At 48.1% G+C, this 21740-nt stretch overlaps 1 protein-coding gene across 5 annotated transcripts in view; it reads right to left on the reverse strand.

Annotated features, from left to right (window-relative positions):
* CSMD3 (CUB and Sushi multiple domains 3) overlaps positions 1 to 21740 on the reverse strand; it is a 1232975-nt gene that overhangs the window by 379363 nt on the left and 831872 nt on the right. For all 5 annotated transcript variants that reach the window (XM_030553724.1, XM_030553722.1, XM_030553725.1 and 2 more), the window contains one exon: positions 10757 to 10913. In XM_030553724.1, coding sequence (XP_030409584.1) covers positions 10757 to 10913 — 157 coding nt within the window. The remainder of the gene's footprint in view (positions 1 to 10756; positions 10914 to 21740) is intronic.

The raw sequence follows: 21740 nt of genomic DNA on the forward strand, positions 1-21740 counted from the left end.
TCTTCCAGTCTGAACCCCGCATATTTTTATTTTTCATTTGGCAACACATTTAAGGTTTGTTTGTTTTTTTTTCTTAAATGGGACTAGAAAACTAGCCAGATTGTCGGGCTCAACGGGCAGTGATCAATGGCTCCATGTCTAGTTGACAGCCGGTATCAAGTGGAGTGCCCCAGGGGTTGGGCCTGGGGCTGGTTTTGTTCAACATCTTTATTAATGATCTGGATGATGGGATTAATTGCACCCTCAGCAAGTTCACAGATGACACAAAGCTGGGGGGAGAGATAGATATGATGGAGGGTAGATATAGGGTCCAGAGTGACCTAAACAAATTGGAAGATTGGGCCAAAAGAAATCTGATGAGGTTCAACAAGGACAAGTGCAGAGTTCTGCACTTAGGAAATAAGAATCCCATGCACCACTACAGACTGTGGACTGACTGGTTTAGCAGAAGTTCAACAGAAAAGGACCTGGGGATTACAGTGGACGAGAAGCTGAATATGAATCAGCGGTGTGCCCTTGTTGCCAAGAAGGCCAATGGCATATTGGGCTGTATTAGAACATAAGGGATTTGGACAAATTGGAGAGAGTCCAAAAGAGGACAACGAAAATGCTGGGGCACATGACTTACGGGGAGAGGTTGAAGAAACTGGGCTTATCTAGTCTGCAGAAGAGAAGAGTGAGGGGGGATTTGATAGCAGCCTTCAATTACCTGAAGGGGGGTTCCAAAGAGGATGGAGTTAGGATGTTCTGAGTGATGGCAGATGACAGAACAAGAAACAATGGTCTCAAGTTGCAGTTGGGGAGGTCTAGATTGGATATTAAGAAAAACTATTTCATTAGGAGGGTGGTGAAGCACTGGAATGGGTTGTCTAGGGAAGTGGTGGAATCTCCATTCTTAGAGGTTAAGGCCCAGCTTGACAAAGCCCCGGCTGGGATGATTTAGTTGGGGTTGGTCCTGCTTTGGGCAGGGGATTGGACTAGATGACCTCCTGAGGTCTCTTCCAATCCTAATATTCTATGATTCTTAGGTTGATAGAAAAGTACAGGATTTTCAAAGGAGAGCCTAGGAATTTTAATGTGATTCCCTGTGAGACCAATCCAGAATTCCTCATTCAGATAGTGAGTAAAGTCTTCTGGACTGGGTGCACATGTATGTGTGTTTTAAAGAAAAAACGGTTACCCATCTTTTAGTAACTGTTGTTCTTCGAGATGTGTTGTTCATGTCCATTAAAAGTAGGTGTGCATGCGCCGTGTGCAAGCCAGCCAGAAGATTTTCCCCTAGCAGCGTCCGTAGGGTCGGCTCAGGCGCCCCCTGGAGTAGCGCAGCCATGGTGCCCTATAAAGGGGCCCACCGACCCTCCACCCCCTCAGGTCCTTCTTGCAGGCACTCCGACAGAGGGGCAGGAGGGTGGGTGTTGGAATGGACATGAACAACACATCTCAAAGAACAACAGTTGCTCAAAGGTGGGTAACCATTTTTTCTTCAAGTGTCTGTTCATGTCCATTCAAAGTAGGTGACTCACAAGCCTAACCTTAGGAGGTGGGGTCAGAGACCACTGCTGACTGGAGTACTGCGCGACTGAAGGCTGCATCATCCCTAGCCTGGTGCATGATGGCATAGTGAGATGAGAATGTGTGGATGGAGGACCACGTGGCCACTCTACAAATTTCCTGAGTCGGAACTTGAGCCAGGAATGCTGCCGATGAGGCCTGCGCCCGAGCGGATTGGGTCGTGACCGGAGGGACAAGGGTCTTTGCTATACGGTAGCATTCCTGGATGCAGGTCGTGATCCACGAAGAGATTCGCTGAGAGGAGACCGGGAGCCCCTTCATCCTCTCTGCCACTGTGACGAAGAGCTGGGTCGAGCGTCTGAACGGCTTGGTATGCTCTATGTAAAAAGCCAAGGCCCTGCGGACATCCAGGGATTGTAGCCTCCGCTCTTTGTATTTCGGGTAAAATACCGGGAGAAAGATATCTTGGTCCATATGGAACTGTGAAACGACCTTGAGTAGGAAAGAGGAATAAGGTCTAAGTTGGACCTTGTCCTTGTAGAAGACTTGTACAGGGGCTCAGATGTTAACACTCGAAGCTCTGACACCCATCGGGCCGAGGTGATGGCCACCAGGAAGGCAGTCTTGTATGACAGGTACAGCAGGAAGCACGAGGCCAGAGGCTCAAAGGGAGGCCCCGAGAGGATGGAGAGGACCAGGTTCAGGTCCCAAGCAAGGGTCGGCTGACGCACATGCGGGAAGAGCCTGCCCATACCCTTGAGGAAACGCCCAACCACTAGGTTCACAAACACTGAGATACTCCCTCTCCCGGACGAAAGGCGGATATGGCCGCCAAATGTATGAGAATGGAGGAAAGGGAGAGGCCCAGTTGTCTTAGGTGAAGCAAATAGTCAAAGACAATGGGAATTGGAACCCCCAGCGGGTGCTGACCCGACCAGATGGAGAAGTGTTCCATTTAGCCAGGTAGGTGGCCCTAGTTGACGGGTTCCTGCTACCGAGCAGCACCTGCCTGACCTGCTGGGAACACTGCAACTCCACCAGGTTCAGCCATGGAGCATCCAGGCTATTAGGTGAAGGGACTCAAGGTTCGAATGGCGGAGGGAGCCCCGGTCCTGCGTGATCAGGTCCGGGAGTAGGGGCAGCGTCAGGGGTGCCTGAACAGACATGTGCAGGAGTGACGTGTACCAATGCTGGCGCGGCCATGCCGGAGCTATCAGGATTACCCTGGTGCGATCCCTGCGAATCTTTAAAAGCACCCTGTGTATCAGGGGAATCGGAGGAAAGGCATAGAGCAGGCTGTCTTCCCATGGCTGAAGGAAAGTGTTCGACAGAGACCACCGACTGTGGCCCAGAAAGGAGCAAAACCGTCGGCACTTCCTCTTTTCCCTTGAGGCAAACAGGTCTAACCAGGGAAAGCCCAGAGCTGGAAAACTGAGAGCACCACGTCCCATTGGAGAGACCACTCATGACCCTGGAACGAGCGGCTGAGAGTGTCCGCCAAGCCGTTCTGCTTCCCCGGAAGATAGAATGCCGTCAGATGAGTGGCATTGTGGACACAGAAATCCCACAGCGCGAGGGCTTCCTTGCAGAGGGGAGAGAAGCGTGCACCCCTCTGTTTGTTGATATAAAAGACTGCTTCCGTGTTGTCCGAAAGGACTGAAACACACCTGTCGGCCAGGTGAGACCGGAAGGTCAAACAAGCCAAGTGGACCACTCTCAGCTCCCTGACATTGATATGCAACTCGAGGTCCTCCGGCGACCACAAGCCCTGTGTCCTGGGGCATCCCAGGTGCGCTCCCCAACCTCAAGCCAAGGCGTCTGTCACCAGGGAGAGGGAGGGCTGCGAGGCAGCAAAGGGAACACCCATGCAGACCTCCCGCGGATTGAGCTACCACTGAAGCGAGTGCAGCCCCAGCGGGGAACGGACACCACAGATACAGGGGTTTCCTGACTGGGAGATAGACTGTCGCCAACCAGGACTGCAGCGGGCAAAGCTGGAGTCTGGCGTGAACCACCACATAGGTGCATGCCGCCATATGGCCCAACAGCCAGAGGCAAACGCGTGCCGTGGTAACCGGGGCACGGTGCAGACCGAGGATGAGCTTGGAAATTGCACGGAACCTGGACTCCGGCAGATATGCTTTGGCGTGTGTGGAGTCCAGAACCGCTCCTATGAACTCTATGCGTTGGGAGCAGCTGACAGGCCAAACGGGAGCACAGTGAACTGCAGATGGGCACCGGCCATGATGAACCTGAGGTACCAGCGGTGCCGTGGAATTATGACTATGTGGAAATAGGCGTCCTTTAAGTCGAGGGTGGCATACCAATCTCCTGGATCCAGGGAGGGAATGATCGAGGACAGGGAGACCATGCAGAACTTGAGTTTCCTCACAAACTTGTTCTGCCGCCGCAAGTTTAGGATGGGTCTTAGGCCCCCATTTGCCTTCAGTATGAGGAAGTACCGGGAGTAGAAGCCTTTGCCCCTGCGCTCCCGCGGGACTTCCTCCACCGCCCCTGCCTCCGTGAGGGACTTCACTTCTTGAACCAGAAATTGCTCATGAGAAGGGTCCTTGAAGAGGGACGGGGAAGGGGGTTGGTGGGGCAGGAGGGAGCAAAACTGGATAGAATATCCCCTCTCTACCGTGCAGAGCACTCATTTGTCCGATATAATTTGGGACCAGGCAGGGTAGAAGTGGGACAGACGTGACCCAAAGGTAGGGGTGGGAGGACCCAGAGTCTCGATTGGTAGGTCGCCCTCGACTGTACCATCAAATAGGAGGTCTAGGCCCAGATGGTGGTCTTGATTGGCCAGACTCCTGGCCGGAGGGGTGACGCTGGTGACGCTCCTGCCATTTCCACCCCGCCTGCACCCCAGCTCTTGGCGGGCCTGTGGCTGGTATGGGCGAGGGGCTGCCTGTGGCCTAAATTGTCTACGCTGGGTCACGGGGGTATGCAAGCCCAACAAGCGAAGCATGGCCCTCGAGTCCTTTAAACTATGGAGACGTTTGTCTGTTTTCTCTGAAAACAGCATCTGCCCTTCGAAGGGGAGGTCTTGAATTGTCTGCTGGACCTCATAGGGCAGGCCTGAGACCTGAAGCCAGGCACCCTGCCGCATGACCAGGCCCGGGGCCAGGGTGCATGAGGCTGAGTACGCCACATCTAAGGCGGCCTGGAGGAAGTCTCGAGAGATCAGTTTGCCCACCTCCACTAGGGCCGAAAACTCTGATCTCGAGTCCTGGGGAAGGAGCTCCACAAACTTCAACATGGCCGAACACGTTGTGGCCATATTGGCTTACTATTGCCTGTTGATTGGCAATGCGGAGTTGGAGTCCCCCTGTGGAGTACACTTTCCTGTCAAAGAGCTCAAGTCTTTTTGCGTCCCTGCTCTTTGGTGTTGATCCTTGAAACCCTTGACGCTCCCGCTGGTTAGCCACATCTACTACCAGGGAGTTGCGGGGAGGGTGGGTGTACAGGTGCTCGTGCCCTTTAGAGGGGACGAAGTAGCACCACTCCGTCCTCTTGGCAGTAGTGGCCAATGAGGATGGTGTTTGCCATAGGGTGCAGGACGTATCCGCTATCATCTTTATCAGCGGGAGGGCCATCCTGGATGGTCCTGAGGGGGCCAGGATGTCCACTACAGGGTCCGCGTCCACCTCGATCTCTTCCGCTTGGATTGCGAGGCTTTGAGCTGAACGCCGAAGCAATTGTTGGAGAGTTCGAGTGTCCTCTAGGGCCAGAACTGCAGCCATGCCCGAGACCGCCTTGTTCGGGGAGGACGACGAAGAGATTACATGAAGCGGCCCTTCATCCGGTGCATGCGGCCCCTCCGGGTCCTGCGGCACACGGTATTGAGGTTGCAGTGCCGGTTCTGAGTCCAAATGCAGCACCGCGGCTGGTACTGGGGTTGCTAGTGAGCGACTTGGCGTATCATGCGATGCCAGCATAGCCCACACTAAAGCCGGTGCCGGTGCCGCTGCCCGGTTAGGGGGTGCTGAACTTGACGATGGCACACCCCTGCCCGGCGACGGTGCCGGTGGGGGAGGCAGCTGCACCGGGGCCACCGACATCAAGGACACCAAAGCCAACCATGACCGAGGGCCAAACCCCCGGCCTACCGACTGATGGTAGGCCCAGGGAGTCCAAAACAGCCACTATGATGGTGGCTGCCACCGTTGCTGCCACTGTGGGTAATGTTGGTGGCTCAAGCCCGACACCGATCTCCTGCTTCGTGACCTGCTGGAGCGATAGGAGTCTGCCTCTGAGTCTGAGGTCTCTGAGTATGAGGACCTGGGCGGAGCGGTGCCTGGTGCTGAAGGTGAGTGGTGCCAAAGCGACGGGGAGCCTCTCCTTTGGTCCGGTGCCACCTTCGCAGCTCGGTGCGGGGAGGGAGGCAATAGCATGGCCGGCTTGTCTCTAGATTGTACTGGTAGGTGGACCACAGTAGGCAACTCCTGACGATGTGGGGAGGCCGGTGCTGGGAGACCCATCAGGTCTGAGGCCGCCTCAAATGCCTCCAGCATCGATGGGGGGCGTATATCTTCGCTGAGGCCCAGAGAATTAGGCTGGTTCGGACTCGACCGCCCTCTCTGCGGTGCGGGAGTCGACGGAACTGCCAGGGGCTGTAACGCAGCCTGTCTGCTTAGCCCTGGGGGCGGGGGCGGCCTCGGGTCCTGATGGGGAGACCGATCCCTCACCGGCTTCTTTTTCTTGGCGGGCACCAGCAAAGGTGAGCGGTGCCGCACCGAGGCTGACTTCCTATGACCCGACTCCGCCCGGTGCCGGGTCTTGGACAACCTGGGCTGGACCTTAAGTCCTGATGCCAGTGCCGGGGCACTCCGCACCAAGGACGACGTGCTGGGGCCCGCCATGGCTGGTTCTGGGTCCGAGGGTGATCGCAGGGCCGCCTCCATCAGGAGGACTCTAAGTCTTTGAGCCCTGTCCTTGAGAGTTTGTGGGAGGAAGCATCTACAGATAGAGCACCGTTCCTTTTGGTGGCTCTCTCTGAGGCACCTCAAGCACAGAGAGTGCGGGTCACTCTTGGGCATGAATTTCCCACAGTCCTCGTAGAGTTTTAACCAGGAGGACCCGGACACGCCACAGCGGGCGATGAAGACTGTGGGGGGACCCCCCCCGGGGGGGACCCCTCCAACTATGAAAACTATATACAAAGAACTATCTAACTAACTATAATATAACAATACATGGACTAAACAGTACAGATAGAATACTCCCAGAATGCTATGCAAGAGAAGTTCCACCTAGCTGTCACTGGCAGTAAGAAGGAACTGAGGGGGTGGAGGGTCGGTGGGCCCCTTTATAGGGAGTCATGGCGGCGACACTCCGGGGGCGCCTGAGTCGACCCTACGGACGCTGCTAGGGGAAAATCTTCCAGCTGGTGTGCACACAGCGCGCGCACACCTACTTTGAATGGACATGAACAACCACTCGAAGAAGAACAGATATTTTTACCAATCACTCAGTGACTTCAGGTAGAATTTTCAAAAGCACCTAAGTGATTTAGGTGCTGAAGTCCCACTTTCAAAAGATACTGGGCACATAGGAGCCTCAGACTAGGTTTACACTGCAATCTATAGGTGTGACTGCAGCAGACATAAACTACTTAGATCAAGTATCAGAGGGGTAGCCGTGTTAGTCTGGATCTGTAAAAGCAGCAAAGAATCCTGTGGCACCTTATAGACTAACAGATGTTTTGGAGCATGAGCTTTCGTGGATGCATCTGACGAAGTGGGTATTCATCCACGAAAGCTCATGCTCCAAAACGTCTGTTAGTCTATAAGGTGCCACAGGATACTTTGCTGCTTTTACTTAGATTAAAGCTATCTTAAGTAACAATAGCAGTGAAGTCATGGCAGCACAGGCAGCTACAACTTGACTATGTATCCAAGGTCCTTGGTGGGCAAGGCTAGACTTTGCAGCTGCAGCTTTGCTGCCGTTATTACTGGAGCTAGCTTTGATCTTTAACATGTGCTGCAACCATATCTCCAGCCTGACTGCAGTGTAGACATACCCCAAGTCTCACTGGAAGTCTTTGGACTTGTCTATAACAATTAGATCGTTACAAACTGGGGTGTAAATGTGGACCCTGCTACCATGCACTAAAAATTCTGTAGTTTTCTCTAACCTACCCTACTCTGAAACAAAAGTAGATTAAAACACACTATAGTGGTCTATTAGTCAGTGGCAACAGGGTTCACACTGACATCTACTGCATGGTAGATTTACATCCCAGCTTCACGTGAACTAAGTGATTGTGTAAACAAGTCCTCAATGAATGACATTAAACAGGTTTTAAATTCTTCATGACATTTGATTTTCCTTAAGAAAGGTTATAAACATTCCTATGTTTAAGACATAGCCTTCAAAAACAGCATGTTTTTAGTGAATGTGCTGTTCATCTCTTCTTACTGCAGCTGCTATGCCTACGGCTCAGTTAGCCTGTGAAATACAAAACCTTTTGATTATTCTTAAGCTGAACTTGAACTGATCTAAAAAAAACAAAAACAACAAAAAAATTGAGGACTCTATACACTTGGTTGGCAATTGCTTGTTAAAAAGTGTAATGCACATATATGTGGTAAATTAAATTACAATAAACTGTAGCACTATCAGTGAATAAAAACACGCATGGACAATAGTCTGAATTGAAAAGCAGAGTATATTGAGTTTAATTTGCTGAAATTATCAATATTCTGAAAAAGTCAGAGTTTTCCTTGTCTTTATGATGTATTTCAGCTCACAATCCTTTCAGCTGAGAACCATGAAAACTTTTTTTTAATGCGAGTAATTACATGGCTTGAAATAGCCATATGTACTATAAATACCATCTACTTCTAAAATGAGACAATAACTTATAACACAACACTAAAATTAATTGTCTAATTATCATGATGACACTTTGATTTAGTTTGACAAGGAATGTGTAGGCACTCATTAGCAAAATTGCTGAGCATGATTGTTTGTTGTTGTATTCTTTTCAAGCTTTAAATTAAAACCTTCTCCTTTACAAAGCCACATTGTTTGAATACAAACAAGCACTTTCATAACAGTTAAATATGTAAGGGTTTCCATTCTAATCCTGCTTTCAAAAGCACATGACTTTCAGAACTGGGGGATTGAAAGGTACAGGCTGATCCCAGCCTGAAGATGAATTGTTTGGGAAAGTTTGCTCCAAAACAATTCTGTCACTTTTGAGACTAAGGGAAGTAGGATAGCGAGATAGAAAACAAACTTGTCTATTACAAAATTTCAGCTGGGGTTAGAAAATTGAAATATGGCCAAAAATTAGCTCTTCTTTAGAAGAAGTGCATGTGAATGTTCCAGTGAAAACTGCTTTTGATTTGAACAAGTTAGGAGCACCTGGGAATCTCATTCTATTGGAACACAAGCAAATTTTAATAATAGCACTTAGCTCATAATGTGCATAGATAATAAGGGCGTACGTGCCCCAGACATTCCCCCACATGGCTGAAGAGGAAGCAAATAAAAGGTTCTTTACTTCCACCATCAAATGCACAGTGTCAAATTACAGAACTGTGCTGAGTGGTTGACAATTTGCTCAGCATTCGCACTCTCCACTCAGTCACTGAACTGTTTTATTAATTGTGAAGAATTTTCATTTACTTTGGACTGAGCTATCTATTGACATGGAAACAGAAACATGTCTTGGTAGGTTAAATGATGTGTCTCCTCTACCTGAGTTTCTGCCAGTATGGCTCACTGAGAATATGGAGATAACAGGGACCTTCATGTCATAACCTGTGAGTTGGATCATTTTTCTGTCTGAATGCTGAAGGCCAGGAGGGAAGTACTGAGTCCCATTGTTGGCCAAGATTTTCATTTATTACCCGGTGGGTGTGGGGAACAGGCATGTGAGGTCCATGTTTAAGAATCTAACTCTTGATGTTGGCAATGTAGCTAACTATTGACTTGTGTCCCATCACACATTTTCTGGAAAAGTCACTGAGAAGGCTGTGATTAGAACTGGTGAATAATGAATATTTTGGTCCACTGGCAGTTCTGAAAAATTAAATAAAAAAAAAGTTTTGCTGTAGATCAAATCAAAAACAAATTTCCAACTAGTCAAAAAGTCAAAAAACTTTCTTCAGGCATTTTCACAAAAGCAAAGGAGGACTAGATTCATAAGATACTAGGGGGAGGGAGGATGATGATGACCACCTCTCTTGTAAGTTTTAGTCCAGTGGTTAGGGACATACATGCTTGGGATGTGGGAGATCAAGGTTCAAATCCTCTCTTTAGCGGATGAGGAAATGAGACTTTGAATTTAGATATCCCACATTACAGGGAAGTGTTCTATCCCCTCAGGTAAATCTTTCTCAATCTTGCCAGTTAAAGCTGTTTCACCTCCTATAAATAATTAAATATTCCTTGGAGCAGGAATTTGAAGTAGGGTTTCTCATATTGTAAATGAGTATCCTAATCTATCAGGATCTGAAGTCATTCTCACTCTTTCCCTCGCCCAATGATTATTCCTTATCATTCATAGTGGCAGTTCATAGCCATTTATGTTATGGTTTGTTTGTTTATTTTCAGGGGACTGTGCTCCAAGGAAAATTTAGCAAAACAAAACCAACATAATTTGCTTATGCTACAAACTCCATAAAACGTGTTTTATTTTCACTATGGAAATTCCAGAAAGTCAATGGCATGTGTAATACTGAAATTCCATACCTAATCAGACCAGTTGGTTGTCTAATTCAGTATCCTGTCTTTGAAAGTGACCAGTAGCAAATGCTTCAGAGACAGTGTTCGTTTCTCCATCAATAGACAATTATACAATAACTTATCCATGGCGATGTTTACTGGAAATTCTAGGTGGTTAGTGATTGGTTATGTTCTGAAGCTTTCATTAGGTTTATGTACTTATTTTAAGACTAGCTACTATAATTTCAGATTTTTTTATTCATGTAAATATTTAATCCTTCTGTGAATCCCATTAAGCTCTTACCTCTATAATAACTTGTGACAGTGAGTTGCACTCTATAATTTCCAGACTAGAATATTTAAGTAATACAGAAGCTAGAGTTCCGATATAATAAATGTCTGATTTGGGTAGAAAGTTGAAAATGGATTATTTTGAGAGAGTGATGAATTGGTGGTAATATTTTACCAGTTTTTATCATCATTTGAATTTATGAGTATGAACAATGACTGTTTCAAGCCATGAACAACATAAATCCATTATTCTATTTGTCGACATACTTACTTGTGTAAACAAGCTGAAAACCTTCATTGGTTCCCTCTGTATCTGAGTTAAATTCCAACCACAGATGATTTGAAGTACTACTTAGTGTCAGTCCTCTTAATGAGGCCCCAGTAAATGCACCCAGCAGGTGAGCTGTGTTGTCTTTTCCATCATATATCTGTAAAACAAATATGACTTGTACAATTTTAAAAAATTTCAGTTACAACATAATTTCACACATCTCTATTGAGTGGAAGGATGCTTATTTTACCGGGACCTATTGTAAGTCAATTTAGAGAGCTCTTTACACATATGCTGTTTGTTTTTCCTGAATTGTGGTGATTTTTCAAATGCACAATTTAAAATATGTCAGTTCTTTTTTGCATGAAAATTGAAGTGGAAAGGGTTGCCATTTCAGCAAAATGTTTTTAAACATCTGTGTTTACTTTGCCATTCCCAATATTATAATGTTTGCCACAACATATCAAGGAATACTTATTTTGTGTACGCAGTTCTGCCTCAGTCCTGGAAGTGGTGTAATGTAAAAATGTAATGTCTCCCCAGCCATGAATGTTAAACAAACCTCTGCAAAATACTACTAAGTAAATAAAGGTGCATGTATAACAATAAAATAAAAGGAATGAGAATAAAACAAACAGAATAACTGGCTCCTTATGTTGGAAGAACAATACAATTTATATGTATACTGGAAACCAACATTTTTATTTATTTTTCTTCAAGAGCTGTTTTCCCCTATATAACAATGGACATTTCCATAGAAAAAATTAAATAAAATCCGAAATATTTTAAAGAATCTATTCTAATAACATTTAGCAGATTTCATTGCAAGTTTTGTTCTTTTTAAACATTAGAGGTTGTTAGATTCCATTCAGCCATGAGAAAGTTAAACTGTAATTTGATTAACTGTAGTTGCTATGCTTAACACACAAAATCTTTGACAAGTAAGTTTTAAGAATGATTACATTTGTACATGACTAAATTCTGACCTTTGTCTTATTCTTGATTTGCTGCACAGTGAAACTCAACTTTTCTTGTCAAATAAATAAGTATTCATGCTCAATGCTAAATAAAGTCTACTCTTATCAGTGGAAAAATTATGTAGTGTTTGCATTTGTAAACATGAATATAAAGCAAAACCAACACAAACCAAAAATGCCATTCTCACCCAATGTATTAAATGGGAATTTAAAATGTGACACGTAACTATTATGAGCTGCTTTTTGCATCTGTGTGGAGGATTTACATACATAACTCCAATTTAGCATTAATTAGAGACTTCTGCATAAGCCTCTAGTAAAAATGGAATTGGTCCACTATCTTTCAGATGATCATCTGAGTGAATGAGGTACAGCACTTTCAGAATGAGATTGCAGAATAACACCAGTGTCTGAGCCAACATTCCTTGTCACAGTCAAAACAAGGAAACAACAAAAAATAACAAACTCACAGACTTTAATGCTAATGGCTCTGTGTGATTACTGTACAACTATCCCATATCTGTTATGTAGCCTCTGAACTTCCAATAGCTAATTCACTGTTTTATTAGCATTTTGGAATATTCTAATAGTACTAAAGGCATTCTATAAAACAAGTAATAAAGGCATTCTATAAAACAAGAGTCTTCTATTTTAGTGAAGCCATGTATGTGATGATGAACTAATACAATGGAATGTGTTTTACTAAAGTGTTGGGGGAAATTACATGAATTTTCATAATATTGTGGCTTCAGTATGAATAGGAAATCAGTTTTCCAAGTCCAGCAAGATTTGTTTCTGCAGAACTTCAAAAATTCCACTAGAATAGAGCTTAAGAAAAAGTCGTTACTGTGGAGTGTCAACCAATGCAACCCACAGAGCCATTAAAAAAAAAAAGACGGTTACTCACCTTTGTAACTGTTGTTCTTCAAGATGTGTTGCTCACATCCATTCCAGTTAGGTGTGCGCGCCGTGCGTGCACGTTCGTCGGAAACTTTTTACCCTAGCAACTCCAGTGGGCCCGCAGGTCGCCCCCGAGAGTGGCGCCGCCATGGCACCTGATATATACCCCTGCCGGCCCACCTGCTCCTCAGTTCCTTCTTGCCGGCTATTCCGACAGTGGGGAAGGAGGGCGGGTGTGGAATGGATGTGAGCAACACATCTCGAAGAACAACAGTTACAAAGGTGAGTAACCGTCTTTTCTTCTTCGAGTGATTGCTCACATCCATTCCAGTTAGGTGAATCCCAAGACATACCTAGGCGGTGGGGTCGGAGTGAGAAGTAGCGGCATGGAGCACTGCAGATCTGAAGACCGCGTCCTCTCTGGACTGCTGGACCAGGGCATAGTGGGAAGCAAAGGTGTGGACCGATGACCAGGTCGCTGCCCGACAGATTTCCTGGATGGGCACACGGGCAAGGAAAGCCAGCGACGACGCCTGCGCCCTGGTAGAGTGCGCAGTCACACGGCCCGTAGGAACGTGAGCCAAGTCATAGCAGGTCCTGATACAGGACGTTACCCACGAGGATAACCTCTGCGAGGAAATGGGAAGCCCCTTAATGCGGTCCGCTACTGCCACGAAAAGCTGGGGGGATTTGCGGAACGGTTTGGTCCTCTCCACATAAAACGCGAGAGCCCGACGGACATCAAGCGAGTGAAGTTGTTGCTCCCTGCGTGAAGAATGAGGTTTCGGGAAAAAAACTGGGAGGAAGATCTCCTGGTTGACGTGGAAGGCTGAGACCACCTTGGGGAGAAAGGCAGGGTGCGGTCTCAGCTGCACCTTATCTTTATGGAAGACTGTATACGGGGATCTACCATGAGAGCCCGGAGTTCCGACACCCGTCTAGCTGAGGTAATAGCTACTAAAAAGGCAGTCTTCCAAGAAAGATAGAGCAGGGAGCAAGTAGCTAACGGCTCAAAGGGGGGCCCCATGAGCCAAGACAACACCAGGTTAAGATCCCAGGTAGGGGCAGGGGGTCGGACGTTAGGGTATAGACGTTCCAGCCCCTTAAGGAATCTAGTCACCGTCGGGTGAGAGAAAACGGAGCGGCCATCCCCACCCGGGTGAAAGGTGGAGATAGCCACCAGGTGGACCCGCAGGGACGAAATCACCAGGCCCTGTTGCTTAAGTGACCAAATATAGTCCAAAATATTGGCCACCGAAACTTCCATCGGGAGGAGAAACGCTTCCACTTGGCCGAGTACGTCGCTCTAGTGGAAGGCTTCCTGCTGCCCAAGAGTACCTCACGTACCGGGGTGGAGCAGCGCAACTCAGAACTGGTCAGCCACGCAGGAGCCACGCTGCTAGGTGCAGCGACTGGAGGTCCGGGTGACAGAGAGTTCCGTGGTCCTGGGTGATCAGGTCCGGGTGAAGGGGCAGGGGAACTGGGTCGGCTATGGCCAGGTCCAGCAACATGGGGTACCAATGTTGCCTGGGCCACGCCGGGACTACCATGATCACGCGGGCCCTGTCCCTGCACACCTTCAGAAGGACCCTGTGGACCAATGGGAACGGGGGGAACGCATAGAACAAGTGGGTCGTCCACGGAATAAGGAAGGCGTCCGCTATAGACCCGGGTTCCCTGCCCTGAAAGGAGCAGAACGCCTGGCATTTCCTGTTCCCCCTGGACGCGAAGAGGTCCACGCGGGGACAACCCCACCTCTGGAAAATCAAGAGGGCAACGTCCGAGCGGAGGGACCATTCATGCGCGAGGAACGATCTGCTCAGGCGGTCCGCCAGCGTGTTCCGTACTCCGGGGAGGAAGGAAGCCGTGAGGTGAATGGAGTGGGCTATACAAAAGTCCCAGAGTCGCATAGCCTCGTGACATAGGGGAGAGGATCTGGTGCCACCCTGCTTGTTGATATAGTACATGGTCATCGTGTTGTCGGTAAATACCGCGACACAACAACCCCGAAGCTGGTGACAGAACGTTTGACAAGCAAGGCGGACTGCTCTCAACTCCCGCATGTTGATGTGTAGCTCCACCTCCTGTGGGGACCACAGGCCCTGTGTCCTCAGGGTTCCCAGGTGGGCCCCCCAGCCAAGATATGAGGCATCCGTCATTAGGGATACCGAGGGCTGGGGCGGGTGGAATGGGAGCCCCGCACACACGACGGACTGGTCTAGCCACCAACTGAGAGATTCCAACACCCCCTGGGGGATTGTGATCAGCATGTCTAGTGACTGCCTTGCCGGCCGGTAATGTGCGATGAGCCAAGACTGGAGGGGCCTCATGCGGAGCCGTGCATACCTGGTCACAAATGTGCAGGCTGCCATATGGCCTAACAGGGTTAGACATGTCCTTATCGATGTCAGGGGGGCTGCCAGCAAGCTCTGAACGATCGCCGACAACGACTGGAACCTCGGCAACGGCAGAAGGGCCCTGGCTACGGTGGAGTCCAGGACGGCCCCAATGAACTCCACTCTCTGCGAGGGGAGCAGGGTGGACTTGTCCATGTTGATCATGAGACCCAAGGTAGCAAACAGGCCGGTGATCCTGCGGACGTGGCTGCAGACCTGCAGCTCCAACGTGCCCCGAATTAACCAATCGTCGAGGTAAGGGAACATGTGAATGCGACTGCGCCAAAGATGTGCCACAACGACGGCCATGCATTTTGTGAATACCCTCGGAGCCGTAGAAAGGCCAAATGGGAGGACCGCAAATTGGTAGTGAAGGCAGCTGACCACGAACCGAAGGAAACGTCTGTGGTGTGGCCATATGGCAATATGAAAATAAGCGTCCTGCATGTCGAGGGCGGCATACCAGTCTCCAGGATCCAGGGATGGGATAACGGTCCCCAGGGATACCATGCAGAACTTCAACTTCACTAGATATTTGTTGAGCTCTCGCAGGTCGAGGATAGGCCTGAGGCCTCCCTTGGCCTTGGGGATCAGAAAGGAGCGGGAATAAAACCCCTTGCCCTTCTCGTTCTCCGGAACCGCCTCTATAGCTCCTTTGTTGAGGAGCGTCTGTACCTCCTGGCGGAGGAATTGCTCGTGAGAGGGGTCCCTGAAGAGAGACGAGGATGGGGGGCGGGAGGGAGGAAATGATACAAACTGCAGACGGTATCCCGTCTGCACCGTGCGTAAGACCCAGCGGTCGGATGTTATCCGGGGCCACGCCTGGAGGAAAAACGAAAGGCGGTTGGAAAACGGGGGGAAAGGATCCATGGGGGATACTGGTATTACGCCCTCGGGCGCACCTTCAAAACGAAGGTTTGGGTCCAGGTGGGGCTTTAGAGGAGCTTTGGTTTTGCCCCCCTTGATTGCCCGACGGCCTGCACCTGCCATTCCTGCTGCGGCGCCTATTAAGGTCCTGCCGCTGGTGGAACTGGGGGTATGGCCGACACTGCTGCTGTTGCTGCGGTCGGAAGGGTCTGCGTTGCGTCCCAGGCGTGTGCATACCAAGGGAGCGCATAATGACCCGATTGTCCTTAAGACTTTTCAGTCTGGGGTCTGTCTTCTCCGAGAACAGGCCCTGGCCTTCGAACGGGAAGTCCTGGATGGTGTATTGGAGCTCCGAAGGAAGGCCAGAAACCTGAAGCCAGGAGATGCGGCGTATCGTCACCCCCGAGGCGAGGGTACGGGCAGCCGAGTCTGCAGTGTCCAAGGAGGCCTGCAACGAGGTTCGTGCAACCTTCTTGCCCTCGTCAAGAATCGCCGCAAATTCTTGACACGCCTCTTGTGGCAGCAGCTCTTTGAACTTATCCGCTGCCACCCAAGAGTTATGCTGACGACGGGGTCCTCGATCTCAGAGACCTCCTCAGCTTGCAGGCTCAGATTCTGTGCTACGCGCCTGAGGAGGTCCTGATATGCCCTGAGATCCAGCGGAGGAGGGCTATTAGAGGAAGTGCCAGCCACCGCCTCATCGGGAGAAGACGATGAGGAGACCCCTGGCAAGAGAGTGTCCAGCGGGGTGTCCGCCTCAGCCCTCGCCTCTGGCTGAGGAGGGAGATCAGGGTCCTGTTGCTTTGACCCGTCCTCCCCATCCGGGGAGGGAGGGGGGCGAGACAACTACGCCTCCGGTGCCCTGTGCTCTGCCGTTGCAGGCCTAGGAGGAAGCTGTTGGGGGCCCTGGGCTTGATGGTACGCCCAGGGTGTCCAGAACCCCCACTGTTGCGGACCCTGGTCCTGTTGCGGAGGGTCTTGAAAAAGCGCCGCTTGTCTGTCAGTGCCCAGCGCGTATACACTGTCTGCCTGCGATGACACCGACGGCTGTCTGGAAGGCCATGGAGGGGCCGACTGCGGCTGGTAAGAGTCTCCGCGTCCTGGCGCCGAAGATGTTCTCGGTGCCGGGGATCGGGACCGGGAGTCATACCGGTGCCGGGATCGGGACCGGGGTCTGTCTTGGACTCGGTGCCGGGATCGGGACCGGTACCGGCCGCTGCCTCGGTGCCGGGATCGGGACCGGGACCTGCCACCGACGCGGTGTCGGGAGGTCGACCGGGACCGGGACCTGCCACCAGCTCGGTGCTGGGAGGTCGACCGATGCGCTGATCGACGGCGGGACTGGCTCCTAGAGTCCTGGTGCCGGTATCGGCGGCTGGAACCAGACCGTGACCGTCTGGAGGCTGATCGGTGCCGCGAGTACGACCGGTACCTCCGAGGGGAGCGGTGCCGGGACTGCGAGCGGCGGTGGGATCTTGAGCGACCATGGTGTCGGGACCTCGACAGTGAGCGTGAGTCCCGAGACAGCGCTGACATCATAGGTTTGCCCCTGGATGCTACCCGCACCGGAGGTACCGGGGGTGGAAGCTGAGTTGACTCAGTCAGGGCAATGAGGTCCCGTGCCGAGGTGAAGGTCTCTGGCGTCGATGGGACCAATAACTCAACCCCAGATCTTATGGGGGAGCTCAGCGGGACCGGAATCGACGGACCCTCCGGGCCTGGAGTCGACGGTGCCGGTAGCGCCGCGGCAGATGTCAGTGCCGGGCGCTCCACTCGAGTCTGCCTGGATGGAGTTGCAGACTTCGAGGGTCTTGCTTCTGCACCCGGTGCCAGGGAAGGTCGGTGCCGGGGAGTCTTTCCGGTGCCGGCGTGATCCGGTGCCGGTGTCGAGATGACGGCCTGCGAAGCTGCCGAGTCGAGTGCCGCTTCCATGAGGAGAGTCCTAAGTCTCTGGTCTCTCTCCTTCTTTGTTCTAGGCTTAAAAGCCTTGCAAATGCGGCACTTGTCCGACCTGTGCGATTCCCCCAGGCACTTTAGACACGCGTCATGAGGGTCGCTGGTCGGCATCGGCTTCTTATAGGCCGCACATTGCTTGAAGCCCGGCGAACCAGGCATGAGCCTGGTGCCGGGAGCCGGGAAGGGCTATGGCCCAAACCAGCTAACAAATATCTACAATATTATTTAAACTATTAACTATATATAACTAACTACACTTAACTACTAACTATCAACTGTAGAACAAGGAGAGCTAGGGACGTGGAGGACAGCTATGCCGCGCTCCACAGTTCCAACGACCGACACGGCGGTAAGAAGGAACTGAGGAGCGGGTGGGCCGGCAGGGGTATATATCAGGTGCCATAGCGGCGCCACTCTAGGGGGCGACCTGCCGGCCCACTGGAGTTGCTAGGGTAAAAAGTTTCCGACAAACGTGCATGCGCGGCGCGCACACCTAACTGGAATGGATGTGAGCAATCACTCGAAGAAGAACCTATGGTTAACTAGAAGTTTCTGTTCATTGTAAATAAGTGCTGCACTGCATGTTAGAAAACTATTTAGGAAAACACTCTTGGAGATACTATTCTGTTATTAACTACTAATTACTTGCATCAGTAATTTCAGATCTCTGGAGATCTCAGGAGATTAGATGTCAAAACACTCTTTTTGAAATACAGTAAGCGTAGGCAAGATTATTTATGCCAAAGTACTTGACGCACCATTTCGTAACAACTTCAAAATCAGGTTCACATATAGCTCCTTATGGAGATGTTACTTCATTCAAAGGCCTTCCAGAAAATGCCTACAATATACTGAGATTGTAAGACAGCTAACTACCAGATATCCAATTTTATAATTATCTGGTATGTTTTGTGTATACACTGAATATGTTTCTGAGCATCTGTTCTATATGCTCTTCAATGTAGAAATCTAAATAATATTTCCAACAGCGCAGTATTTTTATCCAAGAGCCACAAAATCAAGAACTCCAGGTCTGATACTCTCTATTCTATACTCTGAAATGGCTCATCATCCACTGTGATCATCATATTTAATCTTACTATGACCACCTTCAAAGCTCTGCATAACTCTGCCTCTCCCTGCCTATCATATCTTGTCTAATTGTTCATTGCCCTGCCTCTCCACTCAGCAGCATTCCCAGTGTGTCATCTTACTGTGGGATCACTTACATAACCTCTTCCACATGCCTGTCATACATTGTATAACCTCACTGTGCTCATCTGAAAAACCTCTAACCCGTGCACAATTATGTCTTTCTTAAAGATCCACTTCATAGAGTTGAAAAGGTCACTATTAGATATTCTCGCCCCAATTCCTCTATTTGTCTGTCTGTCCTTAGGTTGTGAGACTTTCAGAGCACAGACTGGTCCTTTTGCATGTCTGGAAAGTGTCTCAGACATAGTAAGCCATAAACAAACAAACAGCAGTGCACCATTCTCAGTTCCACACCTGGCATCATCTCTGACTGGTAACAATGGGCCACAAAATACATTACAATTTCTAGCTGTCCTCATCACAGCTTATGGAGAAGCTGTGCTTGGTCGTACACAGCAAACATAATAGTGTGTAATCTGGTATTTGGGCAAACAATTCCTTTATCTTTGCTAATTTAAACTAACATACAGAAAAAGACTTGGAAACAAATCAAACAAACAAAAAAAAAAAGATGTTCAGAAGAACTCTGTGCTATGATTCCTAACTGTACCGTATGTAATTAACATTGCTGTCCACATATGCTGTATAAAATAGAGGATTTTTTTTCACATTGAGCCTGAAATAACATTATCTACTTTTCAAAGGGAAGGGCAGTAAGTAAAGAAATTGTGTAGAAAACATCTGACCAGTATAAAAAGATGGGGGAGGGAGAAAGAGCTGAGTCCATAAAGGTGATGAAGAAAGTCTCACACACACAATAAAATCCTGAAATTCCTGTATTAGAAATGACAAGGAGAACTACCAACAAAGAAACCGTTTCTTAATATTAGAATCTAAGTTTATGAAGAACCAGGATTATTTGATAGCTGAAAACAGCAAAGAAAAAGGTTACATAATTCAGATACTGACATTGACTACATATAAGGAAAACACACCCTTGGCCTTGAGTATAAAGGGTTTATAATATACTGCATAAACAGAAAAGATGGTAAATTATTTGCATATAATGCATAGTAAAAGAACAAAGAGTTGGACATATTGAACAACAAATAAATTATGTACAAATAGTCTTAGCTATGAATGTGTTATGGAAAGCTTTGCTGAAACTACAATTACCCAATTAATCTATCTCTGTTCCAATACCAAAAAGGTAAATAAACACTAGATTTTAGATTGTAAGTTTTTCAGGGAAGGAACCATTTCTTTCTATATGTTTTCACAGTCTCTAGCACTTAATAAGCATTTTCTTCAGTTATTATAATTAATAATAATCAGTTACAATCCTCATCCAAACTCATTCTGCGATCAGTTGTTCCATAGGAGGCGCTGGTGTGGGGAGGAGAGGAGCAGGGATGGGGCGCGCTTGGGGAAGGTGCAGAACTGGGCAGGACGATGAGGGGCGGAGCGGGGGTGGGAAGAGGCAGAGTGTGTGCTTGGGGGAAAAGTGGACTGAGGGCAAGGCCTTGAGATGAGTGGGGGTTGAGCACCACTGGGGAAAGGAAAAACCTCATACTTGTGCATGCAGGAGCCCCATATTTGCTCTATGGCCATTTTGACAGTGTAAATATAAAGAAATAAAGAAATTATAAGATGTTAAGAAACACTGAGCCTTAGAATAAAAATATCATTGTTTCTAGTCTCTCAGAAACTATGGTGATGAGGAGCATAGAGGTACCTAGACAGATGGATAATACACATGATAAGCAATGAACAATTCTCAGGGTAAAAATGTTAGATTAAAATAAAAATAAAACTAATGATTATTATCTGAATAGGGTAGCACTAAAGTATATGCACTAAAGACAGAGTGGATGCCTAGCTTAACTTTATTTACAAGTCCTTGAAAATTGATTTGAGATTAGTAATCAGGCTAGAGCAGAGGAACAGAAGCAGATTAAATGATTTTTTAAATGAAATTGAAAGCAGACCTGAAACAAAGAAAACCATTCTAGGAGAATTAGTGGTACACTATACAGCCATTTAAGTCACTTTTGACTTAAAGATAAAACAACTTTTATAAGATGGCCCTTCCTCTGATCCTGCCAAGCTAGATAAAATTGATATCTCTTAAAGACCCTGGCTTTATTTTATTTTTAAACATACTTTTTTAAAAAATCTGTCCTTGGTTAAATATATGCTGAAGACACAGTAATTTTTCATAGATAAATCTGGATAAAATATTGGAGTAACTTTTTAATGTTCAACCCTACTGAAATGCATGATAGATTCAGGGTGTACAGTATAACCAATGTATATTTTTGTTGATAAGTAAGTATGTATTATGTGTGAACAATAACTAACATAAAGGCTATCAATAAATTACAAAAAATGGTACCAGTATTTTCCCAAAATCTCCCATAAATTCATTTCATTAGATAAATATTTTATGCCTTTAATTCCTCTCCCAACATATACTGTATTGCAAATGTTGTCAATCTTCTTGCTATATTAATCCTTTCCCACTGTTTAGTATGACAACTGAGTTCTCTCCAAAGTTGACACTAACTGGGAAATGACTGCTTGGGAAGGAGTACTGCAGAAAATGATCTGGTGGTTATAGTGGATCACAAAGTAAATATAGCAAAGAGTCCTGTATCAGAGGGGTAGCATGTGGTGGAAATTGCAAGAAGCAGGCTAGAGATAACGAGGTTAGTTCAATCAGGGAGGATAAGG

This window comes from Gopherus evgoodei, chromosome 2 (assembly GCF_007399415.2).
Source record: "Gopherus evgoodei ecotype Sinaloan lineage chromosome 2, rGopEvg1_v1.p, whole genome shotgun sequence".
NCBI classification, from domain to species: Eukaryota; Metazoa; Chordata; order Testudines; family Testudinidae; genus Gopherus; species Gopherus evgoodei.